The sequence below is a fragment of the Castor canadensis genome, chromosome 3 (genome assembly GCF_047511655.1).
Source record: "Castor canadensis chromosome 3, mCasCan1.hap1v2, whole genome shotgun sequence".
Lineage (NCBI taxonomy): Eukaryota > Metazoa > Chordata > Mammalia > Rodentia > Castoridae > Castor > Castor canadensis.
The window spans coordinates 90,556,532-90,576,950 of NC_133388.1; the positions used below are offsets into that span (position 1 = coordinate 90,556,532).

Below are 20,419 nucleotides of genomic sequence, written 5' to 3' on the forward strand. Positions count from 1 at the left end.
CATGTGGCTAATGACTAGTGGCTTGCACAGTGTCTAGAATTCTACAACCTTAGCCTTTTTGGATTTAGTGAGCTGTGTTCAGTCTAAGAAATAAATTTTTTTTTTCATTTTTCTTTTATTATTCATATGTGCATACAAGGCTTGGTTCATTTCTCCCCCCTGCCCCCACCCCCTCCCCTACCACCCACTCCGCCCCCTCCCTCTCCCCCCGCCCAATACCCAGCAGAAACTATTTTGCCCTTATTTCTAATTTTGTTGTAGAGAGAGTATAAGCAATAATAGGAAGGAACAAGGGTTTTTGCTGGTTGAGATAAGGATAGCTATACAGGGAGTTGACTCACATTGATTTCCTGTGCGTGTGTGTTACCTTCTAGGTTAATTCTTTTTGATCTAACCTTTTCTCTAGTACCTGTTCCCCTTTTCCTATTGGCCTCAGTTGCTTTAAGGTACCTGCTTTAGTTTCTCTGCGTTAAGGGCAACAAATGCTAGCTAGTTTTTTAGGTGTCTTACCTACCTCACCCCTCCCTTGTGTGCTCTCGCTTTTATCATGTGCTCATAGTCCAATCCCCTTGTTGTGTTTGCCCTTGATCTAATGTCCACATATGAGGGAGAACATACGATTTTTGGTTTTTTGAGCCAGGCTAACCTAAGAAATAAATTTTAAAAAGCCTACTTTGTAAGCAGGAAATGGAAGAAACTTAACTGCAGTTTTATCACAGAGTTGGCAAGAAGTATTGAAAATGCTCAGTCATCCAGGGTTATTTTTTTGTTGAAAGACAGGTTAGGTATTTGCTAATAGGGTAAGATTGCACTTTGATACCTTTTGAAGAAATGTAGTTAAAGAAACAAGAGTCTACAAAATAGAATTTGACTTGTTAGAGCCAACCATACCCTCCACCTGGAATTTTACTATGGTGATGAATGGACAGTGACTGCAGAGTAAGTGGAGTTTGATGAGGTAGACAATATTTGCAGCACTTTTTAAAAATGTAATAATTAAAATTTACCTCTAGAAATTTGAGTTTATTTCCATATAGCGTGTGTGAGACTAGAAATCTCAAGTCACACACTGTATAGCACAAGTTTTATTTATTTATTTTTAGTGTTGCTGTGGTTTGAACTGAGGCCCTTACTCTTGCTAGAGAGGCGTTCTAACAGGAGCCATTCTGACAACCATTCTTTGTGTTGGATTTCCCCCGCCCCACCACCACTAGTTTGGACTTACTTAGCTCTAAGGTAAATAAGTGACTTATCCTCCTATGAGACAGTATATACAGAGTATATACTGCAGGTTGAAATGCTTTGTGCATTTTAAAAAGTATTGTGTGTAATCATCTTTTACTCTGAATGAGATTGGGAAACAGAGCAGTAAGAGGTCTTAATGTGATGCCTTAAAGATTGAACTTAACAAGATCACTCTTGAAGGAGATTAGAAAATAGGTAGCTGTTATGTAGCTTCCTAATGAATCCTCCCTCTTTTGCTCATACAGAGAATTAGACTCAGGGCAGAACTTCAGTTGAGCTCTAACATGTGAGATACAACCCCAGCCTTTTTGTTTAATATTTTATTTTGGTTTTGAGATTGTCTTGGTAACCTGTAAGTAAGTTGTCTTCGACCGCCTTACTAAAATCACTACATTTTAGGGTGCGTTCTTTCATATTTTACAAGTTTATAAAATTCAAATAAAATGTTCTGGACAGCAGATTATATTTCTTACAAAGTTATTGAGTGGAACCAATCTACATGTTTAGGCTCTATTGATTACTCGTTATAGTTCAAATGTGGCATTCTCCAATTTATTTAGATTAGTGCTTTTGGACAGATCTCAATCCACAGGTTGATAATGAAATCTTACCTGCTCCCTTCTGTGCTTGGCTTGCTTTTTCAGTACGGTATTTTTATGCTCCTATGTTTTGAATGGCTCTGTATAATTATAGTGGTGAACCAATAGGCATGCTGATGTATCCTTTAGTCTGTTTCAGGTGAACATAGCAGAAATAACACAAATCCTAAAAATCTTAGTTGTTGTGTTTTGAGTCTCAAGAATAAGAGTATCAGTTTGATCCTGAAAATAATTTGTTTTGGGTCCCATTTTGACATAGCTTATTTATATTATAATAATGAACCATAAGTGCCAAGTTTTTTCAGTCTTTTTTTTTTTCTTAAGCAACTTTAATAGCCCTGTTTACTTACACCACACAGAAAACTTAAGGGTTTTTTTTGTCTTGTTTTTTTGCGGTATTGGGGTTTGAACTTAGGGTCTCCAACTTGAGCCACTCCACCAGCCCTTTTTGGTCTTTCTGATCTCTGCTTATTGAGTAGCTAGGATAATACGTGTGAGCCACTGGCACTTGACTTTTTATTTTAAAGAAGAGTATTTTTATATAGAAAGTACAGTTTTTTGGTATTGTACAAAGGATTGATTCCAGGATCCTTCTGGCTACTTAAGTCCCTTATATAAAATGGCATTGTGTTTATTACCTATGCAGTACTGCTTTATACTTTATTTTTTATGGTGTAGTTTGCACAGACTATCACCACAGGGCTTTTTGTTGTATACTGGGATTTGAACTCAAGGCTTCAAGCTTGCTAGGAAGGCACTCTACCACTTGAGCAATTTCACCAGCCCTTTTTATTTGTTTTAAAAGCCAATTACATTTCATTTAATGATGCTGGGGTTTGAGTTCAAGACCTCATTTTGCTAGGCAGACTCTGTACACTTGAACTTCGCCACCTTCTTAAATTCAGTTTTCTTTTGATTACCATCTTCTTATTCTTGGATTTATACTTACTTTTCTCTGTATCTCTAAAAAAGCATGTTTTTTAAAGTGACCACGAAATAGTCTAGATTTGCTCTTTGTACATTCAGATAAACTGGAATGTTTTACTTCTGGGCCTATGTTTTTTGGCTTTGTTTTTGTGTTTTACCTTTTTATTAATAGGTACACTCAGAATTTTAGCAAAGAGGAATTCTCAGGCATCATAAATGTTAAAGTAGCTAGTTAGTTTAAAAAACAAAACCCTGCATTTTCCAGGAAAATCAAGATCAAATTGAGCAAAAATTATCTAGAAAGTTTATTATAGACTAAATATAACGGAGATGGTGGCTCATTCCTATAATCCTAGCTTCTTGGGAGCTAGATCCAGGAAGTTCAAAGTCCAGGCCATCCAGAAAAACTTAGGGAGACCCATCTGACCTAAAAACTTTGTGAGTGGGATAAGGGAATGGGTCAAGTACCTGACTAGCAAATACAAGGCCCGGAGTTCAGATTTCAGGACTACCACAACAAAACAAAAAAACACCCTAGTAGTAGCTGGCTGTGGTGGCAAACCTCTATCATGCCCATCTATAAGAGGAGCATAAATAGCCTTCCCTGGTCAAAGAGGGGATAAGGGCTGTGCCTCAAGTGGCAGAGCAGCTGCCAAAAATAGTAGCAATAATAGTAATAGAACTCCAGAAAAAGTACCTTCCATACATGAGGGTGAAATTATAGTGGGGTTGCATTGTTAATCTGAATTTGGTAAAACCAGTGTTGGCCAAGTAATTTGTTAGTAAGGATTAATTTTTAGAAAAATCATTTGAGCAGTTCTTGAAATTCCTAATCTTAATCGATTCTTGTGTGCAAATTATTTTGTTTCAACTTTTATTCCCATTATAGTTTGCTCTCCCTGTTGTAAGATTCTGTATGTGGATTTAACTAACTGATGATCAGAAATAATGGGGGGTGGTGTTGTCTGAACATTTCCTTGCTCTGAAAACAATTGTTTCCATAGCATTTACTTCCCCAGAGCAGTTGCCCGAGGAACTATATACTCTTGAGGGAAATTATATCTGAAAATGAATTTGTCTCCAGAATTCCCTTCTTTTTAAGAATTGCTATTTTATGATAAAATCGTAAAAATTATGAGATGAAAATACTTAGCCCGAGACATTTGTAAATATATTCAGGGGAGTCAAGTTAATAGAAAATTCTAATAATTTCTACTTTGGTTTTATGATTGATTAGGAAGATTTGAGGTGCTTGAAAAGTCACTTATGGTCACAGAATTTTCAGTTTTGAGATGATTGACAATGTTGGTGTAGTTTTGAATGGAATTTAGCATGAATAAAGTGGGGATTGACAATTTATATTATCATTATAATGTTTATTTTTGTATGATTCTTTAAAAGAGGTGAAATGACTGCCCTCTCATAGGTACAAAATGCTTGTTTACAGATCCAGTTTTTTTTGTGAGACTTGGGGTTTGAACTCAGCCTTACACTTGCTTGTTCTTGGGCTTTGAACTCAGGGCTTTATGCCCTCTAGGCGCTGTACCACTTGAGCCACACTTCCAGTCCATTGTTTTCTCTGGTTATTTTTGAGATGGTGTTCTCTCACACTATTTGCCTTGGTGGCCTTGCACCTTGATCTCCCAATCTCAGCTTCCCAGGTAGCTAGGATTATAGGTATGAGCCACTGACATTGCCTTGCAGTCCTTTTTATGAGCACTGTATTGAGCTTTATATGAACTGTTGATTGTAGCTACATCTGAGAAGAATAAAATCACAATAAAGTCCATTATTTTAAAAAAGTAATGTTCTGGTTTCAGACTAGCCCTAGGCACAAAAAAAAAAGTTACACCGTATCTGAAAAATAAAGCAGAAGATGGCTGGAGGCACGGCATAAGTGATAGAGTGGGCACCTTGGCAAGGACAAGGCCCTGGTTCAAACCTCATTACTATAAAAATAATGATGCTATAGTAGTAAGGAAACATGCCAACTGAAGGGACAGTCAACAGCATCATTTGGTATATATGTAATATTTTCTTAACAAATTGCTGCAGAAGTAAAGTCATTTCATCAAGGAATAGAGGCTTTAGCTAGTCTTGTGCCTACTACTTACTTTGTGCCTACCTACTTTGTAGTCTTGCTGTTGGATCTTGCTGAGCTTTGTGAAGGAATTTTTATTTTTATTTTTTTATTCAATAGGATGTACAGTTACCCAGCACGTGTGCCACCACCACCACCTATTGCTCGGGCTGTAGTGCCCTCTAAACGCCAGCGTGTATCAGGAAACACCTCACGAAGGGGCAAAAGTGGCTTCAATTCTAAGAGTGGTCAGCGAGGATCATCATCCAAGTCTGGAAAGTGTATGGTTTATTTCAGCTCTTTGGTTCTTGTATTATTGTTTTGAAGTGGGTAAATTATTAATAGAGTTCCAGAGTTCTGTTATATAGCTTTGCATGAACAAAAAAGGAGGTGGGTAGCTCATGCCTGTAATCCTAACTTCTTGGTAGGCTGAGATATGGAGCATTCCATTTAAGGGCTCCCCAGGCAAATAGTTTGCTAGACCCTATGTCTAGATGGGTCCATCCAGAGCAAAATGGACTGGAGGTATATAGCTCAAGCAGTAGAGCACATGCTTTGTAAGTGCATACCCTTGAGTTAAGCCCTAGTCCCTGCCCAAAAAAGGAGGGTGCAGAGAAGGGGTTCTACTCTACAAGCCTTGTTTTTTTTTTTTTTTGGTGGAGGGGTGGCTCTTATAAATACGGAATACACATACATATTCTGTGAATTCATGAAATACTCGTATAGCTTTAAAGCTGTTTAGGCAGCATTACTGCATATGGGAAATTGTTTGGGTTTTAGTTTCCTGTATTAATCTTCATGTTAGTAAAACATAGAAAATGTTTAAAATAGAATTGACTTCTTACCTGTGTCATCATGCCTCTGATAGAAGGCACTAGGAATATTAGCTTTTAACTTTTTAGCTGCAGATAACAGATTGAAATTTCTTGGCTTCTGTTGTATAAATGGTTATGTTGCTCCCTGGAGCTGTTTTTGCTTTCTTGTTTATTTATAGTAGAGTGGAAATAAGTGATTAAGTGTGTATATTCGGGTACATTTGACATTTCGTTTCTGTTGAAGTGAAAGGAGATGACCTTCAGGCCATTAAGAAGGAGCTGACCCAGATAAAGCAAAAAGTGGATTCTCTACTGGAAAGTCTGGAAAAAATAGAAAAGGAACAGAGCAAACAAGCAGGTAAAGGTCTCCACTTATTGGATATAAATTGAGGTAGCTACCAGAGGTAGTTCAGAGTCTCTGAAACTTGGGATATTTGAGTTGGCTGGGGCATTTTTGTGGGGGGTGGAAGTTAGACATGTCCTGCATTTCCATAATCATTAGTGGTGATTGCCTATATCCTGTGGGCATACTTGGCCCTACACAGACTTTTGTCTTTTTCATCTCCAGTAGAGGTGAAGAATGAAAAGTCAGAAGAGGAACAGAGCAGCAGCTCCCAGAAGAAAGATGAGACTAATGTGAAGATGGAATCTGAGGGGGGTGCAGATGACTCTGCTGAGGAGGGGGACCTACTGGATGATGACGATAATGAAGATCGGGGGGAAGACCAGGTAAAAAGTTTGGGAGAGGAAAGGAATAGGTGATAGAAGGGGGGACCAAGGAGTGTCTCTAACTCCATCCTATTTGTGTCTGTTTCTTCCACAGCTGGAGTTGATCAAGGATGATGAAAAGGAGGCTGAGGAAGGAGAGGATGACAGAGACAGCGCCAATGGCGAGGATGACTCTTAAGCACATAGGGGTTTAGAAATCTTACCCCTTATTTCTTTACCTAGGCGCTTGTCTAAGATCAATATTTCACCAGATCCTCTCCCCTAGTATCTTCAGCACATGCTTACTGTCTCCCTATCCTTCCCATGTCATTCATTCATATTGCTCTGCGCCTAGTTCCATTTTCACTTCCTTTGATGCTCCTAGTAGTTTTGTTAAGTCTCTCCCTGTAATTTTTGCTTTTAATTTTGATACCTCTTTATGACTTAACAATAAAAAGGATGTATGGTTTTTATCAACTGTCTCCAAAATAATCTCTTGTTATGCAGGGAGTACAGTTCTTTCCATTTATACATGATTTCAGTAGTTGCTTCCCTAACTGCAAAAGCAATCTCATTTAGTTGTAGCACCTGAGAGCCGCTTTGAGTTGGAGGTATGTGTGTTTTACCCCACATAAGTACTGTGTGGGGCTGTTCAACACAAATGTAACAATGTATTTTTGTGAATGAGAGTTGGCATGTCAAATGAATCCTTTAGAAAAATAATTAGTGTTACAGTCTTAATATTTGTTTTCTAAAGTTGATACTGTGGGTTATTTTTGTGAACAGCTTGATGTTTGGGACCTTTTTTCTCAAAATAAACAAGCCCTTATTAAACCAGGAATTTGGAGAAAAACCCCTGGTTTTTTTATTTTTGTATTTTATAATTGTTCTTGTCATGATCATTACGCATACTACGTACACTGCTCAAGTTAATTTTACCAGGATACATCTTGCATTAAGAAATGAAGTAACTGACATTGTTGTCCTTTACTGGATTCTGAAGTTTGCACCTCAGTGTCACGTGTAAATAGGAAAATGTGCTCTTTCTGATTGTGTGCTTTCGTCAGGTAACAAAGAATTTGTGAGGGTATAAGTTTATTTTCCTTAAGTGCGCAATCCCTGTGAAGTAATCCTTAGCCCTAAACTAGTCTAGGCTCAGTTTAATTTATATTTTATCCCTCAGTTTTTCTCACAAAGGATTCCTTGGAATTTCCTACTATTTTAGAACTTGCAGCACAGGCAATTTTTCCCATCCTATGTATTTTGAGAAAATGTCCTACTTATAAAGGATTTCATAGGTCTTTTTATGCAACAGGTAACAAATCTAGACAGAATAAAGAGGATAGAATAGATAGAATGAACTGGGGTTTGGAGTTTCTATTGTATGTAAATTTAATCACACCAATCCCCTTGTACCCACTCTTGGTTTTTGGTCTTAATGTGATCTCCGTTACACAAACATTTTATTTAGCAGGTCATCCATGGGTGCAAAATCATCTGTATGCTTAGTTTTACAATTTTACCGCTTAACAGTATTTAGCACTTTGTGTTCTGTCATATTAGTGGTTATTTTTAACTTCAGAAACTGGAAAGCACATTCTTCAAGAAATGACTGCACACATCATTGCTAATATCAGTGTACTTGTTTGTCTTAATGGGGAGGAATCATTTCATACACTAGGACTCAGGCTATTGTGAATTAAGGTTTCTTCCTGTATCTAAGAGAAAAACACAGGCATACTCAGTACTTTGGTTCCTAGGCCAACGCTAAAGCAAAGTACACATGTTTGAAAAATTAAGTCTGTAGTAAGTATCATTTGAAATCTGATCAAATGCATGTTCGTGCTTCTCAAAGGCTAATGGCCTTCAAGTCGTGGGTCTAATAATTAGGTACTATTGTGGCATTATTTAGTTCTGGGCCCTGGAACAGTTGAACAGTAGTTGTATCAACACACACAGTTTCTCAATATGCAAAGAAATCTGACAAAATAGCCTGAATTCTTATATGAATTCAGTTTTAAGTTAGTGAGCAGGAAATATGGGTGATGATTAAAAAGAATATGTTTGAAACATTTCTTTTTCTGGTGGTGCATAGTTTCTGATTTGGAGACTTATTTGGAGCCCACTGATCTGTGATAAATTTTCTAATTTGCTGATCTTTCTGAAAGTGGTCAAGGTACAGTATCTGACAAGTTTAGGGTGCTTTAAAGGAGGGCTCTTATTGTATTTCCATTCACATGATACCTCAACATCTAAGACCTGCAAAGATTGTAAGGTTAGTATCCATTGCATTTGATACTGTGTTCAGATAGAACCAGTTACAATAGAAAACCAGAACAAACGAGCTGGAGTCAAATGGAAATTTTAGAAGAATGTAACTACTAGATGTGGAGGGGTACAACCTCTGATGCCAACTGGACTGCATAATGAGCCCTTGCCTCAAAAAAAGTAAAAAAAATTTAATGGAACTTGTAGAACAGTAGCTATCTGTGAGCCGTAGGATAACCATCAGGTGCACAACTTACACAAGTACACAATCTTAGCAAGATTTTTTAAAAAACTTTAGAGCACGTATTTACTTTGCTGTAGTGGTATTGAACCCAGAGCCTCGTACGTGTCAGATAAAACATTACCATTTGATCCACACACCCAGCAGTAATGCATTGTATAATACGACAAGTTACTGGTGTTTTGAGGTTGTAAAGTGATAGGGCTTTGTGGAAGTTGGAAGACAGGTGTATGTTTAATTGAAAGATACTTTTTGTGACTGCTTCTGTAAGTATTGACCACCGAAGAATGGATTGCTGGGATTGCATAAACATCATTAATGGTTAATGTCTGGAAATAGTATAACTTGGCCATATACCATTTCCTTTAGACACCTGAGCTTTTTTTTGGGGACAGGGTTTTTTTGAGATATGGTCTCCCTGTTTGTCTGGGCTGGCTTCAAACCTCGATCACCCTGACCTCTGCCTCCTGAGAAGCTAGGATTGTGGGGTATGAGCCACCATCACTGGCAACAGCTGACCTTTTTTTCTTAATATATACCAATATTAAAATAGTGTTTCTATTTCTGGCCTTCGTTCAGGTTACTTTGACTAAGGAAAAAATGCACTGATAACCACATAGAAATTGGCAAGTGAGTACATCACATAAAAGTGCAGGTTGTGGTCTACCAGTGGTAAGCTTAAGGTATGACACATTCCTACCCCCCCATCCCCGCCCCCTCCGGTTCTAGGGCTTAGTCTTACGGCTTTGTGCTGGATAGGCACGCACTCTACCTCTTGAGCCATGCCTCCAGCTTGCAAATGTTTTATATCCAAGTAACCGAAATTGTCTATTATAAAGTTAACGTTAACTTTTGAGAGTCAGTACTGGAGTTTGAACTCAGGATGTTGCATTTCCTAGGCCAGTATCACTTGAGGCACACTCCTACCCCTAAGAACCTCATAACTACATACAATTCTGTGCCTCAACAGTAATCATGGGATGCCAGGGGCATGGGAGCTTTTAAGGTTATATTTTAAGCACTTTTGTAAATTGTGCAATATCTTTAAAACAGCAATCATAACGTGTGTGTTCTTACTAGCTGCACACATCGTAAATTTTAGTGTTTAAAAGCACCATGGGATCAGTAAAACGTGGCCAGTTATATAGTACAGAGGTAGGTGCAGATGTGTCTGACCAGGAATAAGTTTTTCAAATGATTATAGGGAAATGGACTTAAAAGCTCCAAATTTGACTCGGGAAGCAGAGATCAGAAAGATCGTTGTTTGAGGCCATCCTGAGAAAAAGTTTGTGGGACCCCATTGAAAATACCCAAAACAAAGGGCTGTTGGAGTGGCTCACATGGTAGAGTGCCTGCCCAGCAAGCATGAGTCCCTGAGTTCAAGCCCCAGTACTGCAAAAAAAAAAAAAAAAAAAAGTTCTAAGTTTGAGTTTTCATTAATCAACTTAGTTCCAAAAAGTATATCATGGCCAGGGTGTAACTTCAAGGTACAGTGCTTGCTAGCATGTGCAGTCATGAGTTCGATCCCTATCACTGAAAAAAATAGAGGCTTGTAAGTGTGGCTTAGTAACTTAAACTGAAAAATCAGTTTTAAAAAGCAGAATCTAACTGTACTGAAAGTCCTGTCATAAACTGGGGTGAGAATCTTCCCATTGCTTTATTAGAACTACAAAGAAATGTCGGTGGTGAATAATAAGGACAAAGCAGTTAATAGGAAGGAATTGACTCCCAAGGTGACTGGGCTGTCACTCCAGGTCTAGCCATGTCAGTTTATATTCTCAAGTGTAGTCTCTCTAGTCCAAGTGTGCTTGCCTACATGTACTTAGGTCTTGGTTTAGACCTACAACACTAAAAATGCTGAAGGTAGTATGTTCTTAAGGCAGACACCAACATTTGTGTATGCAGAACTGCTTCAGTTCTAGAAAACTTATAGTTGGGTTTAGTATATTTTCTTTAGGAAAGTTAACTAGGAAGCGTTAAAGATTCTGACATCCACATATTCCTCCCAGATCTTCATTGGGATTTACCAGTATTTTTCAGTTTCAATTTGCTTCCAAAGGCAGGGAACCACTTCACAAAGAAGCAAAAACTTCCCTTTGGTAAAGTGGGTTATGGGTTAGGAAATTACAGGACATTCAGGGCATTGCTTTCCAAAGGTGACTGGATTGGAAGGAAATTGGTAAGAAGATGCGTAGGCATATCTTGAGGAGATTTAACAAGGGGAAAAGGCTTTTCAGTTTAAAATGTAAAACAGCATACTTGCATTTTAGGAAACATAGCTGTTGAGGGATAGAAGGTGTGAGGTAAAGGAAAAACCCTTCTTCACTGAGGTTGCACAGCATGCTGAAGTAAGCCAGTAGTGACTTTCCTGTCACTTTTTTAAGACTTAACATTTCCAGTAAAAACTTGTGGGAATGTTTTGTAATACATTGAGTCTTGAATTGTGCTAGTGTAATATTTTATTTCAGTGAAATTTAAGTCGCTACATGTGACAACTTCATTTTATCATATAGTACTTGAGATAACATGTACAAGTAGTTATTCCTATTTAGAAATGGTAGGTACTTTGTCCAATGGACCATAGTTAACTAAATGACGGGCCCAAAGTTTCTATGCATTTTGGAGCTTAGAACTGGAAATGTCTTTGAACTCCAAGTCCCAAGTCCAAGAAAATGAAACTTGTCACCAAACTGTAGGTAACCAACTGTAGGACCTTAGCACCTTCTCTCTGAAACTTTTAAGAGCAGAAGAATATTCCCACACCATTTTTCTCTTATCACTGAGGACTAGGGATTTGTAGCCCTAATAATTTCAAGGGTATTACTGGAAAATTGGATATGGCTAAAGTTCAACCATTTAATGCAGTGTGGAATTCAGCCTCTTCTACTCATCTTCCTTAGCTTGTAGAGTTATGAGAGAGCTGTGTCTTCACAAATGGGACTTAAATTGTAAAAGGAAATCAATGACATGTCACCATGCATACTCATGCAATCCAAAATAATGAACATCTGTGCAGAGACTGTACTGCCCTTCAATGCTGCAGGCCCTGCATTCACCTGTTAGATTGGTTAACAGCTTTACTAGTTCCCATTCAAGTTTAGGAATCTCTGTGTGTACCATGAAGTCCTGGCATCTCCTATTTTGTCCCTGCTCTAAAACATACTTGCCTCTCCTGGCAGGAAATTATCCCAACCAGGGGGCTTATAGTGGGAGCCAGGGAGTCTACTAAGCTACCCAGCTAGAGCTAGCAACTAGCCCAGTCACCCAGACCTAGAACATTCTGGTTCCTGCTTATAGCCTCACAGAGTTAAGTCTGCCCCTTTCTCAGATCCTTACATCTCTCCATTCTACAAAAGCTTCTCAATTACCAGCTAAGTTACACCCTGGTTTTCAGAAGCCAATGCTGTCGAAATTGCTGCAAAGGTCTTAGGTCACTGCCATTCTCTTGTCCTTATTCTGGGGTATCCTAGCTCCTTTCCTTGAACACCAAGAGGAACAGCTCTTGGTAGAGTTTATTTCCTCGGGAAATCTACAAGCTTTCATACTGTTACCTGCCCAGCTCTGGAATCAACTCTGTTACCTATGTCTCATTCCCTCATCTAGGATTACAATCTTCCAAGCAACTGTAGCACCACTGTTCTTCCCATTGCAGGTTGGTCGGGCACAGGGCAGCACTGAAGAGTCCTATCTATGCTGCCTTGTTCTGTCCCAAGTGTAAGGAGTATCTGTCCTACCAGTTACTAACTCTTTTTTTTTTCTTTTATTATTCATATGTGCATACAAGGCTTGGTTCATTTCTCCCCCCTGCCCCCACCCCCTCCCTTACCACCCACTCCACCCCCTCCCGCTCCCCCCCCCTCAATACCCAGCAGAAACTATTTTCCCCTTATCTCTAATTTTGTTGTAGAGACAGTATAAGCATTAATAGGAAGGAACAAGGGGTTTTGCTGGTTGAGATAAGGATAGCTATACAGGGCATTGACTCACATTGATTTCCTGTGCGTGGGTGTTAAATAATATCCTTCGCTTTTTTAAAAATTGGGACTGGCGTTGGAACTCAGGGCTTTGCAAGTGTTCTACCACTTGAGACATACCTTCAGTCCATTTTTCTCTGGTGGTTTTGGAGATGGAAGTCTGTTCACAAACCATTTCCCCAGGCTGGCATCAACCTCTGACCTCCCTATCTCAGCCTCCTAAGTAGGGAGACTTGAGGTTCTGGCGCCCGGACTCCTTCACTTTTTCCCCCTGAGACCTCAACAAGTCTTGGGAAGGAAGCATCATCCTAGCTTTGGTGTATCAGAAGAGCCTTAAAAAAAAAAAACTTTTCCCACACAACAGTCTCAGTCTCTGTAAATTCATTTTTCACTCAGTATCTGTACTTGGCAGCTTTAGAATTTCCCAGGCACAATTGTTACGCAGTATTGTCCCAATGCACCTTTTGTCCTAATAACCAAAACCTGTAAAATACACATTCCTGTATCTAATTGATGTGTTTGGTCTGATCTGACATGAAGATGTCATTTTATATGTAAATACCTGAATTGTTTCACTTTGTGCCACCTTTCCAGTCAAAGCTACTATCACCTTGCTTCTGGTTTATTATAATACTCTCCAGTCTACCCACTTCCTCTTTGATGGCTTTGTTATCTGTCCAGACAATAGGCATGTATGTTAGTCTTTTTTTCTTTTTCTTATACTTTTTTTTTTTTTGCCATCCTAGGATTTGAACTCAGGGCCTACACCTTGAGCCACTCCACCAGCCCATTTTTGTGTTGGGTTATTCTTGCTTCTGGTTTATTATAATACTCTCCAGTCTACCCACTTCCTCTTTGATGGCTTTGTTATCTGTCCAGACAATAGGCATGTACGTTAGTCTTTTTTTCTTTTTCTTATACTTTTTTTTTTGCCATCCTAGGATTTGAACTCAGGGCCTACACCTTGAGCCACTCCACCAGCCCATTTTTGTGTTGGGTTATTTTCGAGATAGGGTCTCATGAACTGTTTTGCCCATGCTGGCTTCAAACTGCTATCCTCCCAATCTCTGCCTCCTAGTAGCTAGGATTATAGACGTAAGCCACCAATGCCCAGCTTTTTTGGGCTTTTTTGAAGCCTGCATCTCAAATCTCCTCCTGCCTGTCAAGTTTTGGGATTATAGGAATGTCCTACCATGCCTAGCATATTGAACGTTTGTAAGCATAAATCATGGCAGTTATTGGCTTAAAAACATTTTGGCTTTACTTTTTGGAATGGCAAAACAGCATAGTGTACAGGGCCAAAGATGGTCTGACCCTTTTCCAGCCTTCACCTTATGATCCCCCACCCACCCCTCTGTTCCTATCACATTGGACTTCTCTTTGTTTCTGTTACTCTCCAGGCTCCCCCTCCCACCTTTGCCCATTTAGTTCTTGGTTAACTTACAGTCTTTGTTGTGTTTCAAGTGTTACTTCCTCCAGGGATCCTTTTCCTGCCTGTAACTGGTTTCAATAGACTCAGAACCAGGAACTTCTTCATAGCTCTATACTCTACACATCAATTTGTATGATTGATTAATTCATTTTTCTTATTGTGAAACTCAGAGCAGGGACCACGTCTACTCAATATATCCCCAATGCTTAGATGAAATGAATCTATGCTGAAAGAAGGAACGAGTGGGAAAAGGTGAGGAAAAATTGGGGAAGGTAGCTCTGACTGAGGCAGTCTTGGAAACAAGTGCAAACCAAGGTTGAGGAAATGACTTCACAACACACCTAAAAGCATACTGTAAATCTGTTTACCCGTGTTAAAGGTGAATTTCACTGCCCTTGCTTTTACTGTGATCAGTCGTAATGTCAGCCTACAGCACACTCCTCAGTTACCCATAACTGATGCTAATGATGAAAAGAAAAGGCATGTCTAAAACAGGTGGACATATCCATAGTCCTGTCCATACCTTAGTCCAGTTGACCTGACAGTGCATTCAGCAGCTTTCCTACCCCTCAACAACTACGTTTGTTAATTTTGAAGATTACAAGATAAAACATACTATAAAATGGGCAAGCAGACATCCCCTCACGTCCCCATCCCATCATTACTCCCACTAAGTTACCACTCTTCTGACTTGTAATACTGTACACTTTTTTGGGGTCTGGTACTGGGGATGAACTCAGGGCCTCCGTGCTTTCTAAGCAGGCGCTGTACCACCTGACCACACCGCCAGCCTTGTTTTTTAAGCTATATAAATGTAATAGTATTGTGTTGAAATTTGGTCTTCCTGTGAGAGCAGACCTAGAGAGAACAAGTTGGGTGCAGTAGCTGGAGGAGATGATTCTGTTGGCTCTGGTTCCCAATTGCTTAAGGGATTCCCCCAGGGAGGCCATCTTCTCTGCAATTCTTATCTATACTGGTCTTCATAGGCACTAGAAGCACTGAACCACGTTTGGGTTGTTTTCAGTTTGGCATAATACTATTAGGAACAGTGCATGCTGTAAGAACATACATGTACACTTGTGTTGGCTGTATATTAGGGGTGAAATTGCTGGTTCAGAGTGTGTACATTTACCTTTAATGCTGCCAAAGATTTTCTAAAGTGATTGTACAATCTAATTTACATTCTCACAGGCTATAAAGGAACATTTCAGTTGCTCCATAAATGTGGCCAGCACTTGGTATTGGCAGTCCTTTTAATTGTAGACTTTTTTCTTTTGGCAGTACTGGAGTTTGAACGCAGTACTTCAAACTAACTAGGCAGATGCTCTACCACTTAAGTCATGTCTCCAGCCCAATTTTAGGCTTAGTAGGTGTGTAACATTATCTCATTTTGTGTATTTGCTTTTTGGCAAAATTTATTGCTGTATGATTTCCACAAAGTGCATAAATCATGTGCTTACTAGCTGTTTTGTGTGTGTGTGTGTGTGTGTGTAGTACTGGGGTTTGAACTCAGGGCCTACACCTTGAGCCACTCCACCTGCTCTTTTTTGTGATGGTTATTTTTGAGATAGGGTCTCTCTCGGGCTGAATTCCAACTGTGATCCTCCTGATCTCTAGCTCCTGAGTAGCTAGGATTTACAGGCATGAGCGCCAGGCGCCCAGCTTAACTCTTAGTTTTCACACACTGAGCACACACAAACAGCAATAGCCAGGCATAGTGAGGCATGCATGTAATCCTAGCACTGAGAAGGCTGGCAGGTCATGAGTTCCAGGACAGCATAGGCTACATAGTGAGACCCTGTCTCTTAAAAAACAAAACAAAACAAAAAATCAAGAAACTAAGAAATGGAACATCATCAACGCTTCTCCAGCAATCCCATGTGTGTTGTCTTCCAGTTACTATATCACTATCCCAAGGACATCCATTGTTCTGACAAATGTGTTTTTCTTAATGCCTGTATTTGAGCTTGAAATAAATTGACTAATATATTATGTGTCTTTGGCACTTGGCTTCTTGGATTCAGCAATATGTCTATAGGAATCACCTGTGTTGTTGCATGCTGTAGTTTCATTCATGCTGCTACTTATAACACTGCACTGTATAAATTCATTCTACTAGTAGGTATTTGGGCTGTTGCTAACTTTGGTGATTATGAATAAAGCAGCTATGAACACTCTAGAGTTGTGTTTGGTTGAACATATGTATGTGTTTCTGCAGCATATAACACTAAAAATGAAATCACTGAGAGGGCATTTCTTCACACTTGTCACCTCCTTGCTATTTTCTCTCAGCCATTTTGTTAGGCGTGTGATGGCATCACAATTTTAAAACAATCTTTGCTTTTCTAAAATTTTTAACATAGGAATAATGTTAGATTTACCAAAGAGTTTCATAGACAGTATAGAAAGTTCTTTGAATACTGCTCATCCAGTTTCCCCTAATGTCAGCATTTGAATGCTGCTATCATGGTAAATTGGTCAAAACTACGAAACCAATCCTGGTACAGTTGGCACTAACTAGGTTCCTGACCTTGTTTAGCTTTCATTGCTTATTAATGCGCTCATGAGTAAGTGTATGTGCATTTAGTTGTGTATCTTTTTTTCTTTTTTTGCAGTACTGGTGCTTGAACTTTGGGCCTATACCTTGAACCACTCCACCAGTCCTTTTTTTGTGAAAGTTTTTTTTTTTTTTGACATAGGATCTCTTTTTACCTGGCTGGCTTTTAACTGTGATCCTCCTGATCTCTACCTCCTGAGCAGCTAGGATTACAGGCGTGAGCCGCTGGCATCCGGCTCTGCCAAAGCCTTTTAATTTTGATGAAGTCTAATTTATCATTTTTTTTCTTTTGGGGTTTGTGCTTTTAGAACAGTCTCTATGAACTCATCGCCAAGGTCTAGGGCATGATGATTTTGTGCTGTTTTCCTAAAACATTTTATAGTTATGCATTTCACAAGTTATCCATTTTGAAACGTAAGGTGTCAGGTTCAGATGAAGGTGTGAGAGTGTGTGCTTTGTTTTCACTGTGGACACTCTGTTGCTTCCATATGTGGATCTTGTTCTTTTTTGTTGTTCTGTTGCTCAATATATTTATTACTCTGCCCACTCTATACCTTTTATTACTTTAGCTATTTAGAGAATTTTAAAATCAGATAGGGCTTTTCCTCCCACTTTGTTTATTCTCCACTATTATTTTAGCTCTTTCATTTGTCTTTCCATATAAACTCTAGAATAAGCTTGTCTGTATCTAAAACTTATACTTAAATTATGGTAGGAAATACTTTCAATGTATGGATCGATTTGAGAAGAATTGACGTCTTTACCGTGTTGAGTCCTGTGATCTGTGGACATGGGGTCTCCACTTGTTTTGATCTTGGCTTTCATGATGTGATGCCGATTTGAGTAGACATGATATGCACAGATTTTGCTAAGTTTACACTGAAGTAGTTTTGAATGATTGCAAGTGATATGTTTTCATATGCTTTGTTCATTGCTAGTATATAGAAGTTGAATTTATTTTTATATGTTGCTTTTGCATTCTGCAACCTTATTGAGTTGCTCTTGGCCTGAGGGGCTTTTTTTGTGGATTCATTGACAAATTTCTTTCCTCAGTTCCTTGAGCATTTCATTGGTGAGCATATTATTTGCAAATATGGAGGTTTCCCTCCTCTCTTTGCAGCATGTGGCCTTTCATTATTTGCTTTTTTTTTTTTTTCCTGTGCTGGATTACATCCATTGCCTTCCAAATACTGAACAACCCACGCATCCTAGAATCATTTTGTAATTCTTTCTACCCACCAATAGACTGTTTGTTAATACTTGGTGGATTTTACTGAAAAAAATTTTTTTGGTATGGTGTTTTTTTTGGTTTTGTTGTCTGGTATCTTAGTAATACTGGCATCAAGCAATCACTTGGAAAGATTTCTATTCTGTTTTTTTCAGGAGATTATGTAGAGTTTGTGTTGAATCTTATATTTGGGATATTTCTCCACTAAAACTATCTGAACCTGGAATTTTTTTTTTTTCCTTTTTGAGACAGAGACTTACTATGTAGATCAGGCTGGACTGAAACTCATTACGTAACCCAGGCTAGCTTTGAGCTCAGGTTCCCCCTGCCTCCCCCTTCTATATGCTGGGATTACAGGCATGCACCACCACACTCAGCCCTTGGAAATTTATTTTTCAGGAGTTTTAAAACTAGGAACTTGATTATGTATGACCTGTTTTGTATTGGGAAGTTATAGTTGTTTGAGTAATTGATGCACTTCTTCTAAATTGTTGAATTTATGTCTATCAGCCCTGTAATGATATACAGTGTTTCACATTTTTTTTCTTAGTAGTATTGGGGTTTGAACTCAGGGCCTGGCACTTACTAAGTAGGTGTTCTGCCACTTTCGGTAGACCCCTCTCTCCTTTGGGCGTTAGTTATTTTTCAGCTAGGGTCTTGTGTTTTCCTCTCCCCCAGGACCAACCTCAGGCCACTCTCCTACCTTTGCCTTGCAGGAGCTGGGATTACAAGTATGATCCGCCACACCAACTTATTTATTGAAATGGGGTCTTGCTAGCTTCAAAATGTTATCCTCCCAATCACCACCTCCTGGAGCCACTACACTTGACCTTCCACTGTTTGATCCTTGCTTTTTTATTTGTGTCTTCTCTCTTGGTGAGGATTGCTAAAAGTTTGTCAAGATTGGTGATATGTTCAAAGAACCAGTTTTTTAATTTATTAAAATATTGCTTTTAATCATAATTCTATATTGGATAATCATTTGATATGCAGATTATCACAGGAAAAATTGATCTTTAACCACAAATAAGTCATGTCCTGTGATATAGATGACTTTTACTTACAGATTGTGACAAAATCTTCTTTTGTCTTTTTAAAAAAATTTTTTATACTTTATTAAAAAGGGATACATTGTGACATTTACAAAAATTTTTTTCAGGCAGTGGGACTTGAACTCAGGACGTTGAGCGTGCTAATCAGGCACTCTACCACTTGAGCCACCCCACCAGTCACATTTCTTATAATATATCATAGTTGAATTCACTCCCTCCCCCATTTTCCTTTTTTCCTCCTCCCCCCATTCCTGAAATAGTTTGAACAGATTTCATTTTTCCATTTACATACATGTGTACACAGTATTTGAACCATATTCACCCTCCCTGTTTTCTCCCCCCTCCCACTGGTACCAACCCCCAAGACAGGACCTGTTTTTCCTTCCTGTTCTCCATTTTTGTAAATATAAAAATGACATTTTTGTTTGTTTAAGATAGCTATATGGGGTGTTTCATTGTGACATTTCCATGTATATATGTATTATAAGCTGAATTGGTTCGTCCCCTCTATTTTTCTCCTTTCTATGTTAGTTTCCTTCTTATGGTGATTTTAACAGGTTTAAAATGTCTACATTTGTTGTATAGAGAGTACATCACCCATATTCACCTTCTAAACTTCTTTCTTTTACCCTCCCCCTCTCGTATGTGACCTCTCCTTTGTGTGACCTGTTTTTCATAATATTGCTATATTTGTGTTAGGTCTATAATCCACATATGAGAGAAAACATGTGACTTTTGGCCTTTGAGCCTGGCTAACTTCATTTACGATGATGTTGTCTAGTTCCAACAGTTTAGTTGCAAATGATAAAATTTCTTTCTTTGTGGCTGTGTAAAATTCCATTGTGTATAAATACCACATTTTCTTATCCATTCATCAGTAGTGGGGCATCTTGGCTATTGTGAATATCGCTGCAGTAAACATGGGTACGTTATTGTAATCTGAGTCACATTCCTTTGGGCACATCCCTAGGAGACTGGTATTCTTGGATCATATGGTAGTTCTATTTTTAGTTTTAGAGAAGCCTCCATAGTTTTCCAGAGTGGTTGCGCTAGCTTGCCTTCCCACCAGCAGTGTATGAGGGTTCCTTTTTCCCTGCATCCTTGCCAACATTTGTTGTTGGTGGTGTTCTTGATTGTAGCTATTCAAACAGGAGTAAGGTGGAATCTTAGTGTGGTTTTGATTTGCATTTCCTTTATGGCCAAGGATGTTTAGCATTTTTAATGTGTTTTTTAGCTGTTTGGACTTCAGTTCATTTTCCCATGTCTTTATTGGGTCATTGATTTTTGGGGAGT

General features: G+C 38.8%; 1 protein-coding gene across 8 annotated transcripts in view; it reads left to right on the forward strand.

Moving 5' to 3' along the window:
• Hnrnpc (heterogeneous nuclear ribonucleoprotein C) overlaps nucleotides 1–7,215 on the forward strand; it is a 40,512-nt gene extending 33,297 nt beyond the window's left edge. For 6 of the 8 annotated variants that reach the window (XM_020170582.2, XM_074068418.1, XM_074068419.1 and 3 more), the window contains 4 exons: nucleotides 4,972–5,132; nucleotides 5,911–6,024; nucleotides 6,235–6,395; nucleotides 6,490–7,215. In XM_020170582.2, coding sequence (XP_020026171.1) covers nucleotides 4,972–5,132; nucleotides 5,911–6,024; nucleotides 6,235–6,395; nucleotides 6,490–6,573 — 520 coding nt within the window. In that variant the 3' untranslated portion in view covers nucleotides 6,574–7,215. The remainder of the gene's footprint in view (nucleotides 1–4,971; nucleotides 5,133–5,910; nucleotides 6,025–6,234; nucleotides 6,396–6,489) is intronic. The other 2 variants (XM_020170577.2, XM_020170581.2) reach the window with 1 other exon arrangement.
• The last annotated feature ends 13,204 nt before the right edge of the window (nucleotides 7,216–20,419 follow it).